General features: G+C 44.0%; 1 protein-coding gene across 2 annotated transcripts in view; it reads right to left on the minus strand.

Moving 5' to 3' along the window:
• The window catches only part of ATP9B (ATPase phospholipid transporting 9B (putative)), a 2,250,419-nt gene that overhangs the window by 20,975 nt on the left and 2,206,182 nt on the right, over positions 1–23,262 (minus strand). For both annotated transcript variants that reach the window (XM_069219789.1, XM_069219790.1), the window contains exon 28: positions 15,607–15,810. In XM_069219789.1, coding sequence (XP_069075890.1) covers positions 15,607–15,810 — 204 coding nt within the window. The remainder of the gene's footprint in view (positions 1–15,606; positions 15,811–23,262) is intronic.

Here is a 23,262-nt window from a genome sequence, read left to right on the forward strand (position 1 = left end):
GTAGCTTGTTTTTGGATCTGTGCTGGCCTGCAAGGAAACAAAAGAACTGATGTCAGCGCACCGGGGTGGCACCTATATAGGTCCTGCAACGTCATACCCAGCGCACACGACTTAACGGTGCACACGGGTACTGCTCAAGAAAAATCTCCGGATCCAGATAGACGCCTAGGGAAATTCCAAAGTCAGGAATATGCAACTAGAAGTCTCTAGCAGATACATTTGTTCTTCTATTTGCCATGATAAAGTGTCCCAGACTTGTTCTTGTGTGCTTAGCACATTTAAAGCTCTGTGGTTTAAGTACTGTAAGTGGCCAGTGAGTAAAAACCTTTAGTTCTTGTACCTTTGACGGTTAAACCTAGGAGGTATCAAACATAAATCCAATCATATTTCGAGTGTTAAGCTGGGCTGCTGATTACGTGTGAACGCAATACAGGCTGGTATTATAGCAAGCCACTAATTAAACATTCATTTATACCTGGTTTGCACCTCAAACTGCCCTTTTTGTATAACTGTTTTTTTATTGAGTTTATAATAGAACCAACTTAAAGACAAAAACAGAGACAAAGCAGTGCATATCAATGTGAGATACCACAATGTCTGTTGCTCTCCCGAACGGAGGATGATGACACATACAGACAGGAAACATGGAACATATCCACTAATAGCAATGACGGCTGCCCCCACTTTCCCTTCCCGAGGAGCTCACATGTAATTAATTCATTTATATACAATGTTTACCAGCGTTACCATATCATCACAGTTGGTTGTCTCCTGTGTGCACAGCATAACATTCCACAGTCAACAATCATCATCAGTGCTCCAATCAGAGCTGGACTCCTCAACATCTGTGAAGTGTTCTAATAATGCACTCCAAGCCGTTATGTCAGTCAAAGCCCCTTGCTCCCTACGTGTCAGTCTCATATTTTGTTCTTCGACAACACCCCATTCCAAAACATCACGGGTCCAGCTAGGAAAGGATTGGCTTTGTGTACTCATCCAGCCTATAGCCACCCTACGATTAGCCAGCACCAGCGCGAGCTGTGAAAATCTGTATGGGATGCCCCTATCTCGTGGTCTCCGTAGTATACCCAGGACGCAAGTCAAAGGCATTGCTTCAAGCCCCAAACCGGTGACCCCGTCTATCTTCCAAACCACCAGCCACCAAAATTGCTGCACCTCCCTGCAGGACCAGGCTAAGTGGAGAAAGGAGGCACCTAGTCTCCCTTGTCGGGTCCATCGTGTTAAGTCGAGCAGGCGTAAGATATACATGTTGAACAAAATTTAAATGCAACAACTTAAATTTATGGTTACAAGAAACCTTGCCATATTCCAGTCCACATATTCTAGAGGATCTGCCAGATCTCGTTCCCAGGCCCTACGAGCTGCACACTCCACCCCCGCATGATCCCCACGCAGCGCTCAATAAAACAGGGTAACCAAGCGGGAATCCTCTCCCCAATTTATTAACCCGTTCGACACCTTTGATGTTGGGGGAGGGTGGGAGGCACCGGGAATCCAGAACAGACTTCTCGGGCCACACTCTCAATCTTGGCATACTGCAAGAACTGACCAGCGCTCATCAAACTGCTCTTTAACCACAGACCACCTTAGTTGATGATTTCTGTGGTTCCCTGTGGGCTCTAATCATCAACTTTTGAAGCCATTCATCAACATTTCCAAAGGTTAGCCACACAGTCTCCAATAATTCAATTTACAGTTGTTTGTTTTCATTGTGTGGTAATTATTTACATTTCAACTGAAGAGAAGGAATAGTTTTCTCAAAGGAGCAAATCTCAAGCAGTGGTGGGTGGCCTATTGGGACACGGTGGGCCACTGAAAGGGGGCATTACAAACTGCTACCAGCCTTGCAACATATTGGTTTTCTTGAGCAATTGTAGGCCAGAAGTGACATATTTGTGCACACTCTTAGGGACATGCTGTCTATCCATGTATAGCAATGGGCCATTAGTGACATTTGTGTAAATTCTAGGCAAAAAATCATGCATATCCCTGGGTTTGAATAAATAGGTCATCGGTGACATTTTGAGGGGATGTTTGGTGGCATGCTGGCTATTCCTGCATTCTACCGGACCATCAATGACATTTATGGCAACTCTTTGCTACATGCTGAATTTCCCTGTGTAGAAATCGTTCAGCAATTACATATTTGTCGCCATTCTCTGTGACATGCTGACTGTCCCGACATAATAGTGGTATATTGGAGCTAGTTATAGACATTCCAAAGACCATGGTTTCAATCCCTGACTAATAATGATTACCAGTGACATATTTGTAGGCATTTGTGGCAGCAGGCTGCCTATCCTTGAATAACTGTATCCAACCAGTGACACATTTGTTGGCATTCTTGGTCACATGCTGGCTACACCCACATAACAGCTTGAGGGGTCACATTTGTGAAACATTCTGGTCACGTTTTCACTATCCCTGTGTAATAATAATCCATGAATGACATATTCATGGAGGATTCTTGGTGATCTGATGACTTTCCTGCACAGCAGAAGCCTATCCATGAAATACTATGGACATTGCGATTACATAAATGCTATGCCTGAATAGCAGTGACCCATCCATTAAATATTGCGGCCATTCTTGGCAACATTATGTTTTTATCCCTGCATAATAGTGCACCTTTAGTGATGTATGGGTGTTCTTGGAGATATGCTGTCCATCCCTGCATGATAAAGGCCCATCCGTGGAATATTTGGCAACATTCCTTGTGAAATGCTGGCTATCACTGCATAACAATGCCCTATCCATATTATATTGTGGACATTCTTAGAACAATCCCAGGTATCCCTGTATAACAATGACCAATCCAAGACATAATATGGGTATTCTTGGTCACATTCTGGCTATCACAGCACAAACGTGGCCCATCCATACCATATTGTGGCCATACTTGGTGTAGTTCTGGCAAACCCTGCATAACTATGGCCCATTTGGGACATATTGTTGATATTTGTCCTGAAATTCTAGTTATCTCTATAACAATAGAATGTAATTCAAGACATATAGTGGACATTCGTTGTCACAGTGCGCTAACAATGCATAACAGTTACCCATCTGTTTGCTGAGATTCTTGGCAACATTATGGTGGTCTCTGGTATTATGGTGAATCACTGTTGCTACAGAGTCGGTTTTGTGCTAATATTGACATAATCTCTGGCATAACAGTGGATCACCCAAGCTGTAACATGGCCATTCTTGTCAAAGTTGTGGTAATTCCTGGCATAACGGCTGCCATCCCTGTCTTATTGCGGCTACTCTTCACATAATTATAGCTAATCCTGATACCATAGTATTGAAAACTGTTGCCACATAAAGGACATTTTCCTGGTATTACAAGTGCTTCGTGAAAATGACAAATTGTTTTCTTGGGGACCAAAATGTGTTTACTGAAAAAATCATCTAGTAGTTCAGGACACAAATACTGTTTTATATATGTTTTTCCACTTGTTTACTAATCATGGAGTCATTTTAGAAGTTACAGTATGTTTTGTTTAAAGAAAAGTATTTAAAAGACGGCTGCTGTGCATGCACACACACAGCATCCATCATTCAAAGACTTCTACTAAAATGAAAGAAAAACATTTCAAGATGGCTGCCATGCAAGTGCTTACGTGGGTTGCCATCTTGGAATGGCTTCAATTCCATTTAAAGGTGACTGTCCACCAATTATGTTAATGGGTGGTGGAGAGAGAGAGAGCGGGCAGGGTGATATTGAGGTATAAAGAACACAAGGGGGCCCAATGGGAGAGGGACGAGCAGGGAAAGACATATGCACTGCAAAGCAAGGCTCTAACGTCAGGATTGGAAGGATAAAACTCTGCCAAACAGAACACATTGAGAGTGAAATGCTTCTTGAGAGGGACAAACACAAGGATCGTGAAGAGGGCCACTGAAACAGGAGAAGGGGTCTATGATAGGCAAGAAAGCAATAGAATCATGAACAACGTAAGGAGGAAAAGGCCATTTCAAATCTAGATTAAATATAACAGGACTGTTTGCCACCAGCTAAAGCTGAAAGGGAGACTTGAAAGAGATAGGCTATGTGACTTTGCATAACCAGATTTTCTTAACTGGCTATAATATATATAGCTTTTTAGCCAAAATTTGAGGTAATGTAGAACATCCACTGTTTTATAACACTTATGTTTAAAGTTTTGTTGGGAAGGGTGTGTTTCAACACCAATGGAGAAAGTAAGGCTTGTCGCGTGAAACACAAGTATAGTGAAATAGTTTCTCTGTGCCCCCTCACAGCCACTGTGTTTCTAGACAACTGTTGAAAAACTTGCACTGCAAAGTTCGCCTTCTGGCATTTTTTCCAGCATTTTTCAGAGGGAACTTGCTCACTCAATCCAACTTGAGGAATTCCCAGTGTTTTCACACTTATTCAACCACCACAGATGTCAAGCGTGATAAATGGCCTAAAACAGAAAAGTAAGAAACTCACAAAACGCTTTGTAGGCAGAAATGTCAAAGAACTGTGTGACATTTGCCCATTCAATGAGACTTGAGCCCTGAAGAACATAGGGATTTTTCTCTATGGTGCCCAGCATTGGGTTTGAAGAGAAAAACAATAGACCCTGGCAACAATGCATCAGGACTTACAGTGTACCTGTCAAAGGTAGACAGAAACAGCAGTAATTACACGGAGGTATGACTTTACAGCACTTCTAAAGGAAGTGGGGGGGGGCTTCTCATTGATTTTTGGCTGAAGAATGTGGACAGCAAGATGTCTGTTTCACAAAGTATCAACTCACTTCTTAGCATGTAAGAGCTAGCATTGGGTGTGGAAAAGGATAACAAGTTAATGGTTGTGAGAAACCACATCACCCAGTTGTTGGTCTTCAACAAAATATGTCCAATGGCCCCTGAAAATACATACACTTATTTCATGATGAAGTTTTTGCTGGAACCATTCAAATGAAAGGGAGAAGTTAAGCTTGTTAACTTGAAGTAATGATTTGGCTCCTTCTGAATATCAATTCACACTGTCCAGTGAAAAGGCTAAACTAAAACAAGACCTCACTCAGAGTGCTGTAACAGGCAAATGTTCTTACAAACACTACAGACAGACAGGCTTGTAGCATTGAGAACATTGGTACACTTGTGGAGAAGGAATGCTTTATGAGATAAATTGAATTGTCTACTTAGATAAGTTAGGTAATGCTTTGAAAAACTACATAAGCCTTAGCTTCACACAGCAATGCTGAAGGTAGTCAGTTAACTGGAAGCCATTGTAAGTATCTGAATAGAGAGAGTTTAAATATCAGCTTTCTATTTCTGTTAAGCAGGTGGATACATGTCCACTCCACCAGCAGCTCTGCTTGCTGCCCTGATGTGGAGGAAATATGGCACACATGGCCACCTGAACATGACCTACCCTCTAAGGTCCTTCTTGGGTCCTGCAGCGATAAATCCAGCTTTTCTGGATGATAGTCACTGGCCATTTGCAACCTAAGTGGTGTAAACCAGCAGGACTGGACTTCGCCAAGCAAGAGATTCGAGCATAGCAGAGATGTCCCTGTGTGGATGATACCAAGTGCAACAGGAGCCCCTGGCAGGTGGGGGCATGGGCTGAGATTGATCCTTTCATTATAGCTTTATTCTTCCTGTGCTACCTTTCCTTCCAACCATGTGTGGAGGAAGTGGAAGAGAGGAGGGGATTGTGGGACATCCGGGCCTTGTAGTAGTAAGTCAGGAATTTCCAGAGTGCAGCATGCTGGAGCTGTAGAGGAGTTGAGAGGGAGACATCATCTTCCCTGGAGTTTATCCCAGCTATAGGTCACAAAGTGGAAGCTCATAGGCAGTACCATGTTCTGTATGCCTCGCTCTTCTCCAAGACCATTGTCCACTTTACAGAGGTGTACTGCTGCTTTTTGATTCACAGTGCATCATAGCTCTCACAGATTAGAGCAACCCGAAGAGCAGATAACAAATTGCCTGGTTTACAGCCATCAGTTGAGTGGTATAGCAGCTGGATCCTGGCACTCGCATTGGATACTAAAATATGAGATCACCTAATGGGGTCCACATAGGTCAGAGGTTGAATCACACAATACAAGTGTGATACTCAAGAAAGATCGTCCAATTCTAGTGTGCACTTTGCGCCGCCCAAGTTGAGTTATGGTACAGTTTTTCCTAGGATCTTCCCTTGAATTCCATTTGACGCTAACACTAGTTTTGGTCCCAGATGGCTGACCTGATCAGGATAAATGTGGGGGAAAGGAACATTCCCTACTGTCTCCTGGATGTCCAGTACTGTGACAAGAAACATGACAACAATGATATTCAACATAAAGTCAAAGAGGACCCTGAGAAAAATACTGCAACAGATATGTTTGACTGAAATTCGTGAAACCCTTGAGAGAAAAAAAAAACGGACACAGTGGCATTGGATCAAGGACTATTTTCCAGGTGACCAGAAGAAAGTGGTCAGCAGAGTGAATGGTGTGAAAGTCCGACACATTTTGAAATTTTAGAATGATCATGATGTCATCCACACAGTTTTACATCTAAGTTCAAAGAAGGAGATCAACTCCAGCAGAGGTTGGAAGATACTTGTAAAAGATTGGATTGGACAGATGCTTAATAAACTCCTTTGAGCAAAAAGTGTCAAAGATGAGTAGATGGGGAGATAACATGAAGGATATTTTAGACAAGAAGGTATTGAAGATAGTGCCTTGAATCCTTATGTATTCCAGTCACCAGAGCACAGAGGGACTACAGACCATGTCAAAGGTGGCAGACAGAACCAAAACGAAAAAATCCACTACTCCATTTGAGCCTGTGGTAGCCTTGATATCATCTCATGTTGCCATCATAGAAGATTCTGTGGGCCTGCCTTGTAGTTTTCAGTTTGAATGTTGGAGAGTAGATAATTCTGTTCAATTTATGATGTAAACTGACTTTAGGTAGCCCTTTGAATCAACTTGCTTTGGAATGGCCCACTACTGGTTGGGCAATAGTTAGCTGGAACTGTTTTGTTGGAGCATGACTATTTTTGAATGGGTTTGATATATGCATTTTTGCATTTTCCAGAAATTTGCCTGACTGCAGAGTATGGCTGTTGATGGGTATGCTTAGGGTAGCAGCTCTGCTTTTGAAGAGGACATTCTCGAACATGTGGGCTGAACAGGGATGTATTGGTGATCCCCACACACCATGCCCTTTGTGAGACAGGTGAAACTGTCAGTGAATAACATGTTGAATTGTGTAGGGGCCTAAAGTGGTGAGTTAAGATATTATGCAAGTTTAGCAGAAGGCTCAGTTTGGTTTTATCTTGAAGGCATCTTTCGAAGTCTTTGGCTTTAGGGATCCAGTGGTCCGCAAAGAAATATAAATCTTGTGTGTGGGTGCTTTTGAAGGTTAAGTACTCCAGGTTTAGAATCTTTGCTATAATCTTATAAAGTTCTTTGAACAGCTGGCTTCATAAATCTGGTGGAAGAAGTCAATAATGTTGCCTTCTTGATGGCACTTTTGTGGTTTAAGTGGTACTGCAGCGTCAAATTATTCTCTGGGTTGTTTGTATTTTGCAGTGTCTTTGATAGGTCTCTTTGAAAATTCAGAGATGAAAGCCCTGGCGAACAAACTGCTTTGTCACACTGGTTGATATAAGTGGCAGTCTTTCTTGGGATGATGTCAAAGGTTGATGTCAACCAGAGATAGAACTGTTGAACTGAGATCTCAGGCTTGTTAGACAATGAGTTGAGCGGAACTGAGCATAGTCTGAGGCAAATTGTTTACAAGGTCTGATAAATGTTTTGGCTGTTGAAGTTAGGTTGGTTTGAGCTTGCCTGATGAGCAGGATAAGCATATGTTGAACTTAAGTATGTAAGGAGATTAAAGATCCTAACTTAACACACAGATATTTACTCTGTGTAATACTCTGGGGTAGTGTATCATAAGACCGTGACAGTGATGCACACCCAACTGATGTTAAGAAACACTCAGAGGCGGAAGCTCATGTATCTTTAAATATTTCTGGTACAATTGGTTGCATAGATGAGAACTCTGCTCAGACTCTAGCAGAAGTGTGTGGTACTTCACTGGAATTAAGTGCATGTTGCGCTAAACAAGCCTTGAAGAGACAAACATTTTTGTATAGTTGAATTACTTTTTCGAGCGTCAGTACAGCATGGAACAGGTACTGCCCAGGCACACACACTGCATGCATCTGTCATACCGAGAACAAGTGCAAGCTACAGTCCATGAGTCCGAGCTTTCATGACACACAAAACAGCTGCACCAAAGGCATCATCCTTTAGGATTCCATGAACAGGTGCGGTAAGAGATTACCAATGAAATAATTTGTTTTATTTACTTATAACTGTAGCTCTCCAGTAATCATTCATAGATTCACATGCTTGAATATTCTCAGTCGAAGGAGGAGTCTCATGGTACATTAATAAAGCAGTTCATTTACACTTATATATCTGTATATTTATATACCTATGCAAAATGATATATATATATATACAAATATATAAATGTATATATATCTACATATATATATATAAGCAATCTAAACTATATATTAGCAATGTAGGCTACAATGGGAACAATCTGTTATCTTAATGGCCTATCTATATATTTTTATTTAAAAAGGACCAAAGTTCACTCCAACCAATCAGATGAGAGAACCCTCTAGAAGCTTCCCCACAGAGGCTGAAGGCCTCAGATTTTTTATAGCAGTAGTGTACCTTAGATCCACTTTTTACTTGTACGGGAAGCCTCTGAGGGGAGGAGGGTGGGTCGCATGTGAATCTATGAAAGATTCCAATACTGTGAACTACAGTTACAGGTAAGTAACTAATCTTCTTCTCCAGTATTGGATCTTTCATAGATTCACATGCTTGAATAAGACTAATAAGCAATGCACTAAACAATAATATCTGTACTATAACAACAATAAATAGTGGATGGTGGGGAAAACAATAGGAATAAACACAGAGGCTCACCTTATCCTAAAAGATGACGTAACACTGCCTGCCCCACTGCTGCATCAGTTTTGAGTCTTGTTTAGGCAATACTTTTTTGTGAACTTATGCCTGTTTGACCATGTTGCTGCTCTGCAGATATGGTTAATCAGTACACCTGCAAACAGCACTGCAGATGTGGCTACATCTTTGGTAGAATGTGCTTTCACCCGCTCTGGGGTGGTTTCCCAGCTTGTGTGTGGCAAAACCTTATAGTACCAGCCATCCATCTGGCAATGGTTTGCTTGGTAACTGTGAATCCTTTTCTAGCACCTCCATATGCGAGAAATAATGGATCTGATTTCCTTATGTGATGCATTCTTTGTAGGTAGAATTTTTAACATTGTTTAACATCTAAGGATTGTAAAGACCTTTCCGCTGGTGTCTGAGGATTTGGAAAAAAGGTTTTTTAAATCACAGGTTCATTTAAGTGAAAGTCTGACTGAACTTTTAGAACACATTTTGGGTTTGTTCTCAAAATTATGCTGTCTGTAGTGAATTGTAGGAACGGCTGCTTAAGGGTAAAAGCTTGTATGTCGCTTACTCTCTTTGCAGATGTAAGAGCTAGCATTTTTCCATGTGAGATACTTGGTCTCAGATCTATGAATTGGTTCAAATGGCGGTTTCATTAGCTGGGCCAGGACTATGTTTAGGTTCCTCGGAGGTGGAGGTTTTCTGACTGATGGGAAGGTTCTGAAGAGACCGCTGAGTAATTGTTTAATTATATGAGCGGACCATAAGGATGGCTCATTACTGGTTCGATGAAATCTAGCAATCACTGCTAGGTGCAATTGAGGAATGAGATAAACCTGATTTTGCCAGATGTAGCAAGTAAGGGAGAATTTGATGTGGCTGATCTGTGGGCGGGTGTATGTTAGACGACACACACCAAAGATAGAACCATCTCCATTTGAACTTGTAAGTTCTTTTTGTTGAGTCTGCTCTCGCCCTAGATAGAATGCCTCTACATTCAGATGTGATACTTACCGAGGAGAACTCATTGTATTCAGGATCCATGCTGAAAAGTGCAGTGATCTCGGTCTGGATGTTGTACTTGGCCCAGGCTCATTGTCAATAAATTCGGTGTTACCTTGAGTTGGAGATGAGGTTGTTCTGACAGGAGTAGCAGTTCGGTGAACCAGAACTGTCTGGGCCATCTCTGGGTTATCAGGATTATTCTGCAAGGTTCCTCCTTCATTTTTCTGATTACCTTTGGAATCAATGGGATCAGTGGAAAACTGTAGGCATATATCCCTGACCAGAGTATCAAAGATGCATTCCCCCACAATCCTTTCTCGGGATGCCAGCTTGTGAAGAACTGGCATTTCTTGTTCTCCTTCGTCGCAAACAGATCCAAGTGAGGTTTGCCCCAGCAACAGAATAGAAAGTTCACGATCTGTCTATTTCCCACTTGTGATAAGGAATGATGGCCCTGCTCAAGGAGTCTGCAGGAGATTGGACCTCCCTGGTAAATATTCTGCCCTGATGGTTATGTGATGCTGAAGTGCCCAGTTCCATATGTCCTGAGCTTGAGCGGAGAGTGCTTGGGAACAGGGTGCCCCCTGCTTGTTCAAGTAGAACATACTGGTGGTGTTGTCTGTTCTTATAAGGACTGTAGAGTGAGTTATTTTGGGGAGGAAAACATTTAACTCTAAGGCGATTGCTCTGAGTTCCAGTTGATTGATGCACAGGTTTTTCTCCGCTGCCAACCATCTCCCGCTGATTTTTAAGTCCTGGGGATGCGCTCCCCAGTCCGATAATGATGCATATGTTGTTATTATGAAGCTGGGAGTCTGCTGTACATATTCAAACCCCTTGGACAGATTTTTTTGCCAAGTCCACCAGAGTATCACTGTTCTCATAATTGGTGTTATCTGAATGAGATCTTCGAATGAGCCATGTGTTTGCCCCCATTGAATGTCTATTTGCTCTTGCAGCGGTCGTAGATGTAGCCAACAGTTTGGGAGTAGAAGGATGCAGCAGGAAATCATGCCCATGAAAGATTTATAGATCTGGACTGAAACCAACTTTTTTCTGGATAGTTTGATTGCCAACCGCTACACTTTTAGTTGTCTGTCTTTGGAAGGATAGGCCCTGTTCTTTAGAGTGTCCAGGACTGCTCCCAAGAACCTTATCTTTGTAGTTGGTGTTAGTTGGGATTTTTGGTAGTTTGTTTTGAGTCCTAAGTTTTTGAATATTGAAAGGCAGGTGTTCATGACCTCTGCTGTCTGCTGCGATGTAGGAGCTTTTATGAGCCAATCTTCTAAATATGGGAACACCTGGACTCCCTGCTGTCTGAGATGTGCTGCTACCGGAGCCAACATTTTTGTAAAGATTCTGGGAGCCGATTTTAGGCCAAAGGGCAGCATCTTGAATTGAAAATGGATCCCAGCTACCTAGAACCATAAGAATTTGCTTTATTTGGACGTATTGGGATATGAAAATATGCATCCTGTAAATCAATGGATATCATATGGTCTCCCTTGCTCAGGTGCGGCAGTATTTCTTGAAGAGTTACCATTCGAAAGGGCTGCTTTTTTAGGAATTTGTTGAGGTTTTGCAGTCGGGTATCGAATGACAATTTCCTGAGGCTTTTTTGATGAAAAAAAAGCGTGAGTAAAAAAAACATTCTCCTTTGAGTCTTTGGAATGATCTCTATCGCTCCTTTCCTTAACATCTTGGAAATTTCCATCATTAGTTGCTTTAGTTGAGGTGGATGGATGTGGGCCTGTTGGTGGAGTGTAAGGAGATTTTTGGAGAAATTCTAAAGAATGCCCTTTTGAAATGATATCTAGGACCCACCGGTCCGAGGTTATTGTGGACCATTGTTGAAAATTATGTGATATTCTGCCTCCAACTTGAGATGTTTGCGAAGCTGTTGTCTTTGTTTTCTAGACTCTCTGCCTCTTGCTGGCAACTTGCCCCTGGAGCCCTGTCTATATGCAGATGCCGGAGATTGCCTGTATTGTGGTTGCTGTGGATAGTGTGGCCGGTACTGTGCTTGTACCGGTTGATACTGTCTATACGGTTGGTAGGCTGCACGAAATGAATAATTTCCTCTTCCTCTACCACCTCGAAAATGTAGTTTCCGGTAACTGAGCATTCCTAGGGATCTTGCTGTTTCTGTGTCAGTTTTTATAGTTTGTAATGCATCCTGTACAGGCTTGCCAAACAAATCTTCACCATCAAACGGCATGTCTAAAATTTTTGTTTGTATTTCAGAGCGGAAGGAAGTGGATTTAAGCCATCCCTGTCTGCGAAGCACTGCCACCCCCGCTAACTGTCTGAACCCGGTGGTAGTGACATCAAGTACACCATTTATAATTTCTGCCGAAACGCGTTCTCCTTCCTGTAAAATCTTGCGCGCCTCTAATTTCTTATTCTCCAGCAAAAGGTCAAAGTATGGAGCTATGTCAGACCACATCTGAAGATCATAATGAGCCTATATAGCCATTTAATTTGCCGCTCTTACAGAAGTGGCTGCCATTGTTGAAAATCTTTTCCCTATGCTGTCCAACTTGCGACCTTCTTTATCGGGGGATGAGATTGATGTAGAAGGGTTCTTGGAGTGCCTTTGCGCTGCCTGCGATACTACCGAATCAGGTTTTGTTTGTCCGATAAGACACACTGGAGAAGTGTCTGGAGCTTTATACTTTTTTTCAAGGTGTGGGATTACTGGCGATACAGTAGTCGGATTTTTCATGGATTTCAGACCTTCTTGCTATATAAAGTCCATTATTGGAATAGCTCTTATTGACTTGCTGGCTCTTTGAAATCATATAGAAAACAATCTATCTCCCTTGTTAACAGTGGCAAGTCAAACCTTTTCGCTGCTCTATCCATAAGGTTATGGAACCCCCCAATTTTTGGAGGGGAGTCCACCTGAATCCCCAGAGGTGGAGATGGGGTGGGAATAAGATAGTAGTCCCACTCATCTTGCGTAGTCATAGTGTCTTTTATTTCCGCTTCTTCTGCCTCTTCCCCGGATGATAGTTCGTGTTCTTCCATTGGTTGAGATCCCTCCTGTGTAGGGATAATTGGTGTTGGAAGTGTTTGAACGGGCTGTGGTAACAGCGTTGGTGTTTGAACTAGACCTTCCAACTGCGCTCTCTGACTTATGGGTGTGGCAGGTGTTGACAGTGGGAATCTACGATAATAGTCCTGAAACATGTATTGTAGATGTGATACCAGGGAAGCAGGCATTGGAACAGATTGTTCTTGATCTTCCTCTTGGACCGGTTCAGCGCCTGTAGCACCATACTGATATTCTTCATAAGCATCATCATCATAATCCTGACATTTCACCAGTAATTGGGACAGGCTACTAGCCATACCAAAAGGGCCTTCTTCGTCTGATTCCTCGTCCTCATCTAAGAGGTGTGTTGGTGGGTAAGGTAGTATCTTACTTGGAGATGTATGCTCAGGTAAGATTTTTGACCTAATGGGTATTAAAGATATCAGAACAAATGCTTTTTCAGGCAATCGTGTTGCTGTCGACCATGCCTTTTTTCTCCACGTCAATGGTGTCTCTGTCGTCCTTACCCTCGTCGACGGTGTGCTCGCCGACAGTGCCTTTGCCAACTGTGACTTTGCCGACTGTGCCTTCGCTGACGGTGCCTTCGCTGACGTGCTGTCATCGACGGAGTTTCCGCTGATGGCCCTGCAGTCTCTAGTAAGGGGAAAATTTAAGAAAGCTGTCGTCAATGGACTCTCCATCGATGAACACTTCAGAAGTTTTGTAGTCACCCTTATGGTTGAAGAAAGCGGTGAAGATGTAACAATTAACGGAGACCTGGCCTAAGTGAATGTCGACGTTACTGTCGTTGATGTAGCTGTCGACAGTGTCATCCACGGTATTTTTTCTGCGGGCGTTTTTGTCATCGACGGTACCAGATGTTTCTGGGAAGGAGTAGGAAGCTCCGACTTCTTATTAGAAATAGGCCTTTTAAGTTTAGGGGTGGAAGGATGGGCCTTATGACCAGTTTCACAGTCAGTGTCAGTATTTCTTGATTTTTTACTGACTTTTGATGGTGGCTCTGAGGAACGCTTTGTTTCCTTTCTTTTCCTTTTAGTAGAAGTTGAGGTGTACGAAGAGATCTCACTGTCCTCGTCTGACACTGAATATTCTTTAGATTTCTACTTCTGGAGCCACAATAAGAGCCTACCTTCCCTATCCTTCAAAGTTTTCTGAGAAAAAGTATGTCACATTTTACAATCCTTTACCTTGTGGTCTGGATAAAGGCAATAAATGCACTTCTTGTGAGGATCTCCCAAGTGGATCCTTGACATCTTCCCCAATCTGGAGTAAGCAGATAAATTAAATGATATCATCTTCTGTGAAGGAAAATCTTCTTAGTTAACTCTTAGGAAAAGAGGTTTGAGCAGGGCTCAAGGAGACTCCTTCCACACAATGTGCAGTAATAAATCTGAGAGCTTCAGCCTCTGTGGGGAAGCTTCTAGAAGGTGCTCTCATCTGATTGGTTGGAGTGAACTTTGGTCAATTTTAAAGAAAAAGATATAGATAGGCTATTCAGATAACAGACTTTTCCCACTGTAGCCTACATTGCTATATATAGCCTACATTGCTTATATAGATATATCATTTTGTATATGTATATAAATATACAGATATATAAGTGTAAATGAACTGCTTTATTATTGTACCGTGAGACTCCTACTTCAACGACGGGGAATATTCAAGCATGTGAATCTATGAAAGATCCAATACTGGAGAAGTTTCCTTCAGAAACAGGACATATACAGCAGAGGCTTCATTCACACGAGATTCAGGTAAACACTGCTTACAATGAGAACTACAGCAGCAAAGCAGTGCAAGCCTCGAGCACAGATGGAACATGCTGTGCTTAATTTGGGCTTGTTGTTTCCGGTGCAGTGCACTGGTACTTATTTTTGAGGGCCGGCGCATAGTTTTCTGCATCAGGCATTTACTGCGAGCAAAAGACACATATGGGAAAGGCGGAGGAAGAGAAAAACAAACAAGCGTTCAAAGGGAGGGAGCAGAAGGCTAAAAGAGTGAGCTGAAGAGGCAGGGAGTGGCTTTGAGGCCCAAGAAGGCATTAGGATTACACTGCCTTGATGTTCTTTGTTTGCACATTTAATTGCAGCAGACGCTTGTTTGAAAGGAGAGCTCTGGGCACCGGCCCTTTTTTATTTACAAATTAAGCACGAATATGCATAGCAGTGACGGTACAAGTTTCAATTTGGAACATGACACCTCAGATAACAACAGAGATACTTTATATTAAAATGGCAAACGTTGTAGAAGAAGGACTACAATGGGCACACTGGCCAGAAAGGGGTACTTAGGCAGGACAGCCTAAAGTAATCTTTCTTGTAGTGCACTACATTTTCAAAAAAACGTTATTAGAGGGATCTCCATATTTTTCGAAAGAACATGCACAATAGCACGTTCCATTTAGACTGTTACACAGAGCTACAATTTGTAGACAGCAGAATTTTTTTTGCTAGTTAACAACATGAAGACCATGCACTTAATTTGAAAGTTAACAATCCCCAAACCTTGCAATTAAGTCGGAAATATTGAATATTTTTCTACTGCTAATATTCCTTTACATTTACTTACCAAAATATTCATTTAAGAAAGCAAGAGAGGCCACATAGCAGCCAAGGCTGAGGAATTCGGCAACAACCATTAACCAATGCCAGGTTCTAATGTTTAGGGCGACCATCAACAACTCGGTCAAGATAAGAGCAGTAAAAGAAATGGCAACCACGTGGACAAATTCCGATTCGAAAAGCACAAGGGCTCCATACATCAAAATGCCACCTAAGAAAAGATATACAGGAATTAGCAAAAGTGTCTGCCGCTTTTTGAAAAATGCTTTAGGAAACAGGGTGTAAACGTGTCATTATTAGTGAAGCATTTCACTCCCTTTCGATTTAGCTGCATAATTACTAACACTATCAAGCAGTAGGCTCCTCAGTGGTAAACTTACAATATTTACTTCTTTACTCACAAAAAATAAATAAAAATCGAATGTACAGGTAACCATAAGGGAATTCAGCTCCTCTTTATCCTAATTGTCAGTGCTTAAGGTTTTTTTTTCTGTGGCTCTCTGGAGCACCATATAATCTACATCAATGATGCTTAAGATATGAAAAACAGTCTCTCATGAGCCTACAAGCAATTAATTTTGTAATCATTTATTTCCTTTTGGTTCTACTTGCATCATGAAAGCCATCATGCATGTCGCACTATTAGGGCAGTGCTCCACAAATCAATGAAACGGACCAAGTAGGCGAGTAGGGTGTGTAAGGCAAGTATTGCGAAAAGGAAAGACAGCATATATGCATCACTCCCTCCTCATTTCAGTCCACCCTCAAAACACACGTAGGCAGGAACCGGATGATCGGTGATGGAAAACAACTAGTTGTAATCAAGGCCCATCCAGATACCATTCACTGATTGCTGATGGACGGCAAAAAACTACTGATCTCATCCACGCGGAGGTGGAAGAGCAGGAATGCGTAGGGCAACAAGATCGGCACGCAAGTAAAGAACTGCAGTATGCAGTGCTTTAAATTGGCAGGTACTCTCCGGAACGGAGTACCCGCACTTCTTTAATCTGAAAGGGTGAGCGCCTGCAATTCTCAGCATTGCTGCAATACATTTAATAGGAGAGTGCCGACACTTCTCAGAAGCAAGCAGGTACTATAAAGAGTGAGTGCCTGCACTTCATTATATTTCCACTTAAAGCACTGGCCCTATGGCACAGTCCTCCTTCTCGCACACGCGTCACGTGTACCATCAGAATGCCGCTCGGCACTATGTCATATTTTCTGAAATTGTTCATTAAGGGAAAACAGACCAGGATCCACAAAGGCTAGAGAACATGGAACACCTTTCTGAGATCGGTAAAAAGAGTGTCACTGAACGGGGTAAAATAAGCATCTGTTGTTCAGCATCAAGTTGGCCCAAGGGGTGAACGAGAACTTTACAAATGCAGGTTACATCATGCTAATATTAAAGGCGGGCATTTCTAAATTAAAAAGGACCTGTCGTGCAGACAACGTCTACTGCTCTTGAAAACGAAGGTACTGAATTTCTAAATTTCGCATATTCCTGTTAGCCGAGGTTGGAACTGTCGCAAACCAACCAGCTTGTGACCTAGGCTGCTGATTGAGTGCCATTTTTCTGCTGAAGACTTGCTAACATAAAATAACTTGCAAAATACACTTTTTTCCTACCCTGAATTTTCTGTGCAATCATACTTGGACATTTGTGAATTGCAGAAACACAAGTGAACCTCCTGCAATACCTCACATCATCAGTCTAACGAGCATTGGAGTTTGCAGTCTCATACCTGATATAGTAAAGACCAAGGCCCGAATTACAGTTCAGGGGCACTGTTCCTATTTGCGCTGTAGTTCATCCTTAACTAAATGTGCCCGTTATAGACTAGGACAGTGCTCCTCATTACAAAAAATGAGCTGTTTGCAGTGTTCAACTTGCGTTGTGAGCAGAGCATAAGTGAAAGGTAGTCTGCCTGTCTGAAGCAGCTGATCTGCCTTTCAATGCAGGGGGAGGCCCAGCCTCACTTTGAAGGTGAGGGCAGAGATCCCTTGAAGAGGCACATATCTACCTGCAGATTCCTTACCTTTACATTTCCCAGGTGTTAGACTAGATCTGGAAACTTTTGATTGAGCAATATCCCTGCACACAACATGGTCTGGCTCCATTCGGTTCCGCTTTGCATCGTCGGCGCAGAATGTGATGGGCAATGGACAGAATGAAAGGAAAAACATCAAAAAGAGAAGCAGAAAGAGGATCTAAAGAATTCTTTGTACAATATTTTAGAAGTCTTTGCCAATGGCAGGCAAATACTGTTTTTGTGGAGGAACGTCTGGCTGCTAAAATAACATTACAGACTTAGGGAGGAAGGGCAAAGGCTGTCAACTGTCGCCACTCAGTCTCCCAAACATGAATGCGTAAAGTTGACAGGTTTGGTTGGAGAACCCTCCCCCGCTGCTGCGACAGAAGATCCTCTCAAAGGGAAAGTCTGATCAGAGGATCAATGCTCACTTTCAGAAGCTCAGGATACCAGAATCTCTGCGCCCAATCTGGAGCCACAAGGATTATTTGGGCCCAGTCGTTCTTGATCTTCTTGAGATCTCTGGGTAGGAGTGGTATGGGCGGAAAGGCGTGCAGCAAGCCTGAGCTTCACTCGCGAGAAAAAGCGTTGCAGAGCAATTGCAGCCTTGGAAACTCCATTGTGCAATACTTCTGACATTGCATGCTCTCTTCAGAGGCAAACATATCTAACCAAGACTCTCCCCACTGCTGGAAGAGTACATGCGCCACCTCCGAGTGGAGAGACCACTTGTGATCCACTAGGCATCGACGGCTGAGTTTATCCACCCTGACGTTCAGAGAACATTGCCAGGTGTTGAACCTCCAGGGTTATCTTCTGCTGTTCCAGCCATGTCCAAAGACGCAGAACCTCTTGACAAAGGGTCCATGAGCCCATCCTGCCCTACTTGTTACAGTACCACATGGCGGGTTTTGTTGTTCGTGAACACCTGCACTAACTTCCCCTTGACAGATAGAAGAAATCGCCCGTAGCTCCAACAGACTGATATAGAGTCCACATTCCACTGGATACCAGAGTCCTCTGATCTCCACCTCTCCCAGATGGCCACCCCATCCCAGAAGTGACATGTCTGTCACTACTGTGAGATCTGGTTGGGAAGGGACAGGAGTCTTCCTTCGAACCAATTGCAGTTCTTAATCAACCACTGCAGGTCTTTTGCAGTTCCATCCGAAATCTGGACCAGTCTCAACGAAACCCAGGATGGAGGCCGAAAAATTGTTATCATAACATGATTATCCTGGACTCGCGACTAAGAGAGAATAAGACAGAAACTGCACGGTGTTCAGAACAGCTCCTATGAAAGAGAGCATCTGAGAAGGAGTCAAGTGTGACTTTGGCACATTTATGGTGAACCCCAGCAAATGCAGAAGGTTTGCCATAGTCTGGAGGTGGGAGACGATTGCCTGGGGCAAGCTCGCCTTTAACAGCCAGTCGTCGAGTTAGGGGAAGACTGAAACCTCTAATCTGTGCAGATGAGCTTAGACCACCACCATCATCTTGGTGAACGCCAGAGGGGTGCTGGTAAGTCACAATGGGAGTATGGTGAATTAAATTTGCTCGTGGCCTACCTTGAACCGCAGGTAACGCCTGTGGGCAGGCACGATGGGAACGTGAAAATAAGCATCCTGTAAGTCCAGCGCTACCAACCAGTCTTCTTGGTCTAGGGCAGACAAGACCTGAGCCAACATGTGCATCTTGAACTCCTCCTTCTTGAGGAAGAGACTGACGGTCTGTAGGTTTAGAAGAACAAGTTACTTACCTTCGGTAACGAGGTATCTGGTAGAGACTCTATCTAGCTGCAGATTCCTTACCTTAGAATTCCCTGGCGTCAGCTTCGAATCAGGAATTTTTCTGCTGAGCAGTACCCTGTGCGCGCCGTCAGGCATCGTCGTTCGGATCCGCGTGCGTCGTCAGCGTCTTTGGAGCCGTCTATGACATCACGGTTGTCTATATAGACACCTTCTCGGCGCGCGTACATCAGTTCTTTTCCCACAACTTTCCACGCCAGAAGCGCAGTCATGGAAGAACCAACAGATATGTATTTTCTCTCTTTATTTGACTGTTTGAAGTAAAAATTGTTACATGCCTTTAAGAAAGGCAAAAATGCCAAGATCATATATATATATATACCTATATATATATATATATATATATATATATATATATATATTTGGGGAAACTTGGGTGGGTGTAAGGAATCTGCAGCTAGATAGAGTCTCTACCAGATACCTCGTTACCGAAGGTAAGTAACTTGTTCATCTGAAGGAGACTTCTAGCTGCAGATTCCTTACCTTAGAATAGATAACCAAGCTATAAACCCTGGCAGTGGGTCTGAAGGAGATTTTTACACTAGGAAGTACTGCAAAACAGACCGGGAAAAATGCCTCTCTCTTCTCACCTGGCTATTAAGGCAGTAGTGTTTTGAAAACGTGTGCAAAGAAGCCCATGTTTCAGCCTGACAGATGTCCACCACCGGTATGCCACGTGCTAACGCAGGGGTAGCAGCTTTCCCCCCTAGTAGAATGAGCTCTCAAGCCCTCGGGAGGCTGATTCTTTGCCAAAGCGTAGCAGATCTTTATACAGAGAAAGACCCAGCAAGAAATGGATCGTTTCTGCACCGCTCAACCCTTCTTTGCACCAACGTACCAAACAAAGAGTTGGTCATCCACCCGGAACTCTTTAGTGCGGTCAAGGTAGAACGATAACGCTCTTTTTAGGTCCAGCCGATGGAGATGCTCCTCTTTCTTAGAGGGAAGCGGTGGTGCAAAGAAGGTTGGCAGGGTGATATTTTGACCCAGATGCTTTCCATCGGTCACCACCTTGGGGAGGAAAGAGGCACAAGTTTTTAATACTACCTTGTCAGGCTATATCGTGACATACAGTGGTTTTGAAGATAAAGCCTGCAGCTCACTCACTCTCCTGGCAGATGTAATTGCCACCAAAAAGGCTGTTTTAATAGTGAGCAGCCGGAGAGAGGACAGTTATGTAAGGGCTCGAAGGGAGCACATATAAGGAAGGTAAGAACCAGATTAAGATCCCACTGGGGCATAACGAAAGGCACAGGCGGGAACAGATGCACAAGCCCTTTCAAAAACCTCTGTACTATAGGCGATTTAAACAGAGATGGTTGATCGGGCAACTGAAGAAAAGCCAATAAGGCTGCAAGATAGCCCTTGAGAGTCCCTGAGGAGGAACCCTGTTGTGCGAGAGACAATATAAACAAAAGGATGTTAGACAGAGAAGAAGAAAGAGGATCAATAGACCTCTCTGTATAATATGAAACAAAACGTTTCCAACGGCAGGCGTAGATCGACTTAGTAGAGGGACGCCTGGCTGCCAGAATGATATCACATACCTCGGGAGGGAGGTCATAAACCATCAACTGTCGCCGCTCAATCTCCACACCTGAAGGCACAGAGTTGACAGGTTCGAGTGGAGAACCTTCCCCTGCTGCTGCGACAGAAGATCCTCCCGAAGAGGCAGCCTGATTGGAGGACCGATGCTCATTTTGAGAAGCTCTGGATACCAAACTCTCTGTGCCCAATCCGGAGCCACTAGGATTACTTGGGCCGGGTCGTTCTTGATTTTCTTGAGAACTATGGGCAGAAATGGTATATGCGGAAAGGCGTACAGGAGGCCTGAACTCCACTCGTGACAAAAAGCGTCGCCTAGCGATAGCCCCCTTGGAAACTCCAACGTGCAAAACTGCTGACAATGCGCATTCTCTACGGAGGCGAACAGATCTAACCAAGGCTCTCCCCACTGCTGAAAGAGTCCTTGCGCCACCTCCGGATGGAGACACCATTCGTGACCCTCTAAGCATTTTCGTCTGAGCTCGTCTGCCCTGGCGTTCAGAGAACCTGCCAGGTGTTGAACCACCAGGGCTATGCCCTGCTGTTCCAGCCATGTCCAGAGACATAAAGCCCACACCGCCCTGCTTGTTGCAGTACAACATTGCAGTAGTGTTGTCCGTGAACACCTGCACCACCTTCCCTTTCACAACAGGAAGAAATGCTTTTAATGCTAGCCGGATCGCCCGAAGCTCCAGTAAGTTGATGTGGAGCCCAGATTCCACCAGAGACCAGTGACCTCTGATCTCTACCTCCCCCAGATGGCCACCCCATCCCAGAAGTGACGCATCTGTCACTACTCTTAGATCTGGTTGGGGAAGGGAGAGGAGTCTGCCTTTGACCCAATCGCATTTCACTAACCACCACTGCAGATCTTTTGTAGTCCCCTCCGAGATCTGAACCACGTCGGTAAGATTTCCCTGATGCTGTGCCCATTAGAACTTCAGGTCCCACTGCAGAGCCCTCATGCGCCATCTGGCATGCTTGACCAATAGGATGCAGGAAGCCATGAGTCCCAACAGCCTCAGAATCTGTCTCACCGAAATCCAGGATAGAGGCCGAAACATCGGTATCATAACCTGAATATCCTGGACCTGCTGTTCAGGAGGATAAGCCCGATACTGCACTGTGTCCAGAACAGCTCCAATGAAAGTGAGCTTCTGAGAGGGAGTCAGGTGTGAGTTTGGCACATTTATAGTGAATCCCAGCAAATGCAGGAGGTCCGCCGTAGTCTGGAGGTGGGTGACGAGAGCCTGGGGCGTAGAAGCCTTCAACAGCCAATCGTCTAGGTAGAGGAAGACTGAAATCCCTGACCTCCGCAGATGAGCTGCCACCACCGCCATCACCTTTGTGAACACCAAAGGGGCACTGGGGAGACCGAAAGGAAGCATGGTAAACTGAAAGTGCTCATGGCCCACCTTGAACCGCAGGTAACGCCTGTGGGCTGGCAGGATAGGAATGTGGAAATACGCATCCTGCAAATCCAACGCTACCATTCAGTCTCCTTGATCTAGGGCAGACAAAACCTGAGCAAGAGTGAGCATCTTGAATTTCTCCTTCTTGAGGAAGAGATTGACATCCCTTAAATCCAAGATAGGGTGAAGGCCTTTGTTCTTTTTGGGAACCAGAAAGTAGCGGGAATAACAACTGCTGCCTACTTCTGATATCAGGACTCTTTCTATGGCTCCCTTGGCCAAGAGAGCCATAACTTCCTCGCGGAGCAAAGCCAGATGGTCCTCCATCAGCCATTCCTTTGCCGGAGGGATAGAAGGATGGAAAGACTGGAAGGGATGGGAGTAGCCCTTCCGTATGATCTGCAGGACCCACTTGTCGGTTGTGATGGAAAGCCAGTGAGGGAGATGAAAACAAATCCTCCCTCCAACTGGACGGACAGTGATTCCGCAGAACCATACTAGGAGGACTTGGGCGCAGTGGAGGGGGGCTGTGTGGCGACCGACCTCTGGCCAGACCCTCTTTGTCTGATGGTACCACGACCACGTCCTCTTCCGGGATGTTGTGAAGCCTGAGGACGGTGGCTGAACTGTAGCTGGCGTGGTACCACGCCCCTTCCGAAGCCTTGAAAGGGGCGAAAGACAGACTGCTGTCGTGCTGGCGCTGAAAGGCCCAAAGATCTGGCCGTGGCTCGAGAATCCTTGAACCTTTCAAGCACGGAGTCGGCCTTTTCACCAAAAAGGCGAGAGTCATCAAAGGGCATGTCCATCAAGCTGGACTGGACATCCCCTGAGAAACCAGTAGAACGTAGCCAGGGGTGGTGAC

This window comes from Pleurodeles waltl, chromosome 2_2, assembly GCF_031143425.1.
Source record: "Pleurodeles waltl isolate 20211129_DDA chromosome 2_2, aPleWal1.hap1.20221129, whole genome shotgun sequence".
NCBI lineage: Eukaryota > Metazoa > Chordata > Amphibia > Caudata > Salamandridae > Pleurodeles > Pleurodeles waltl.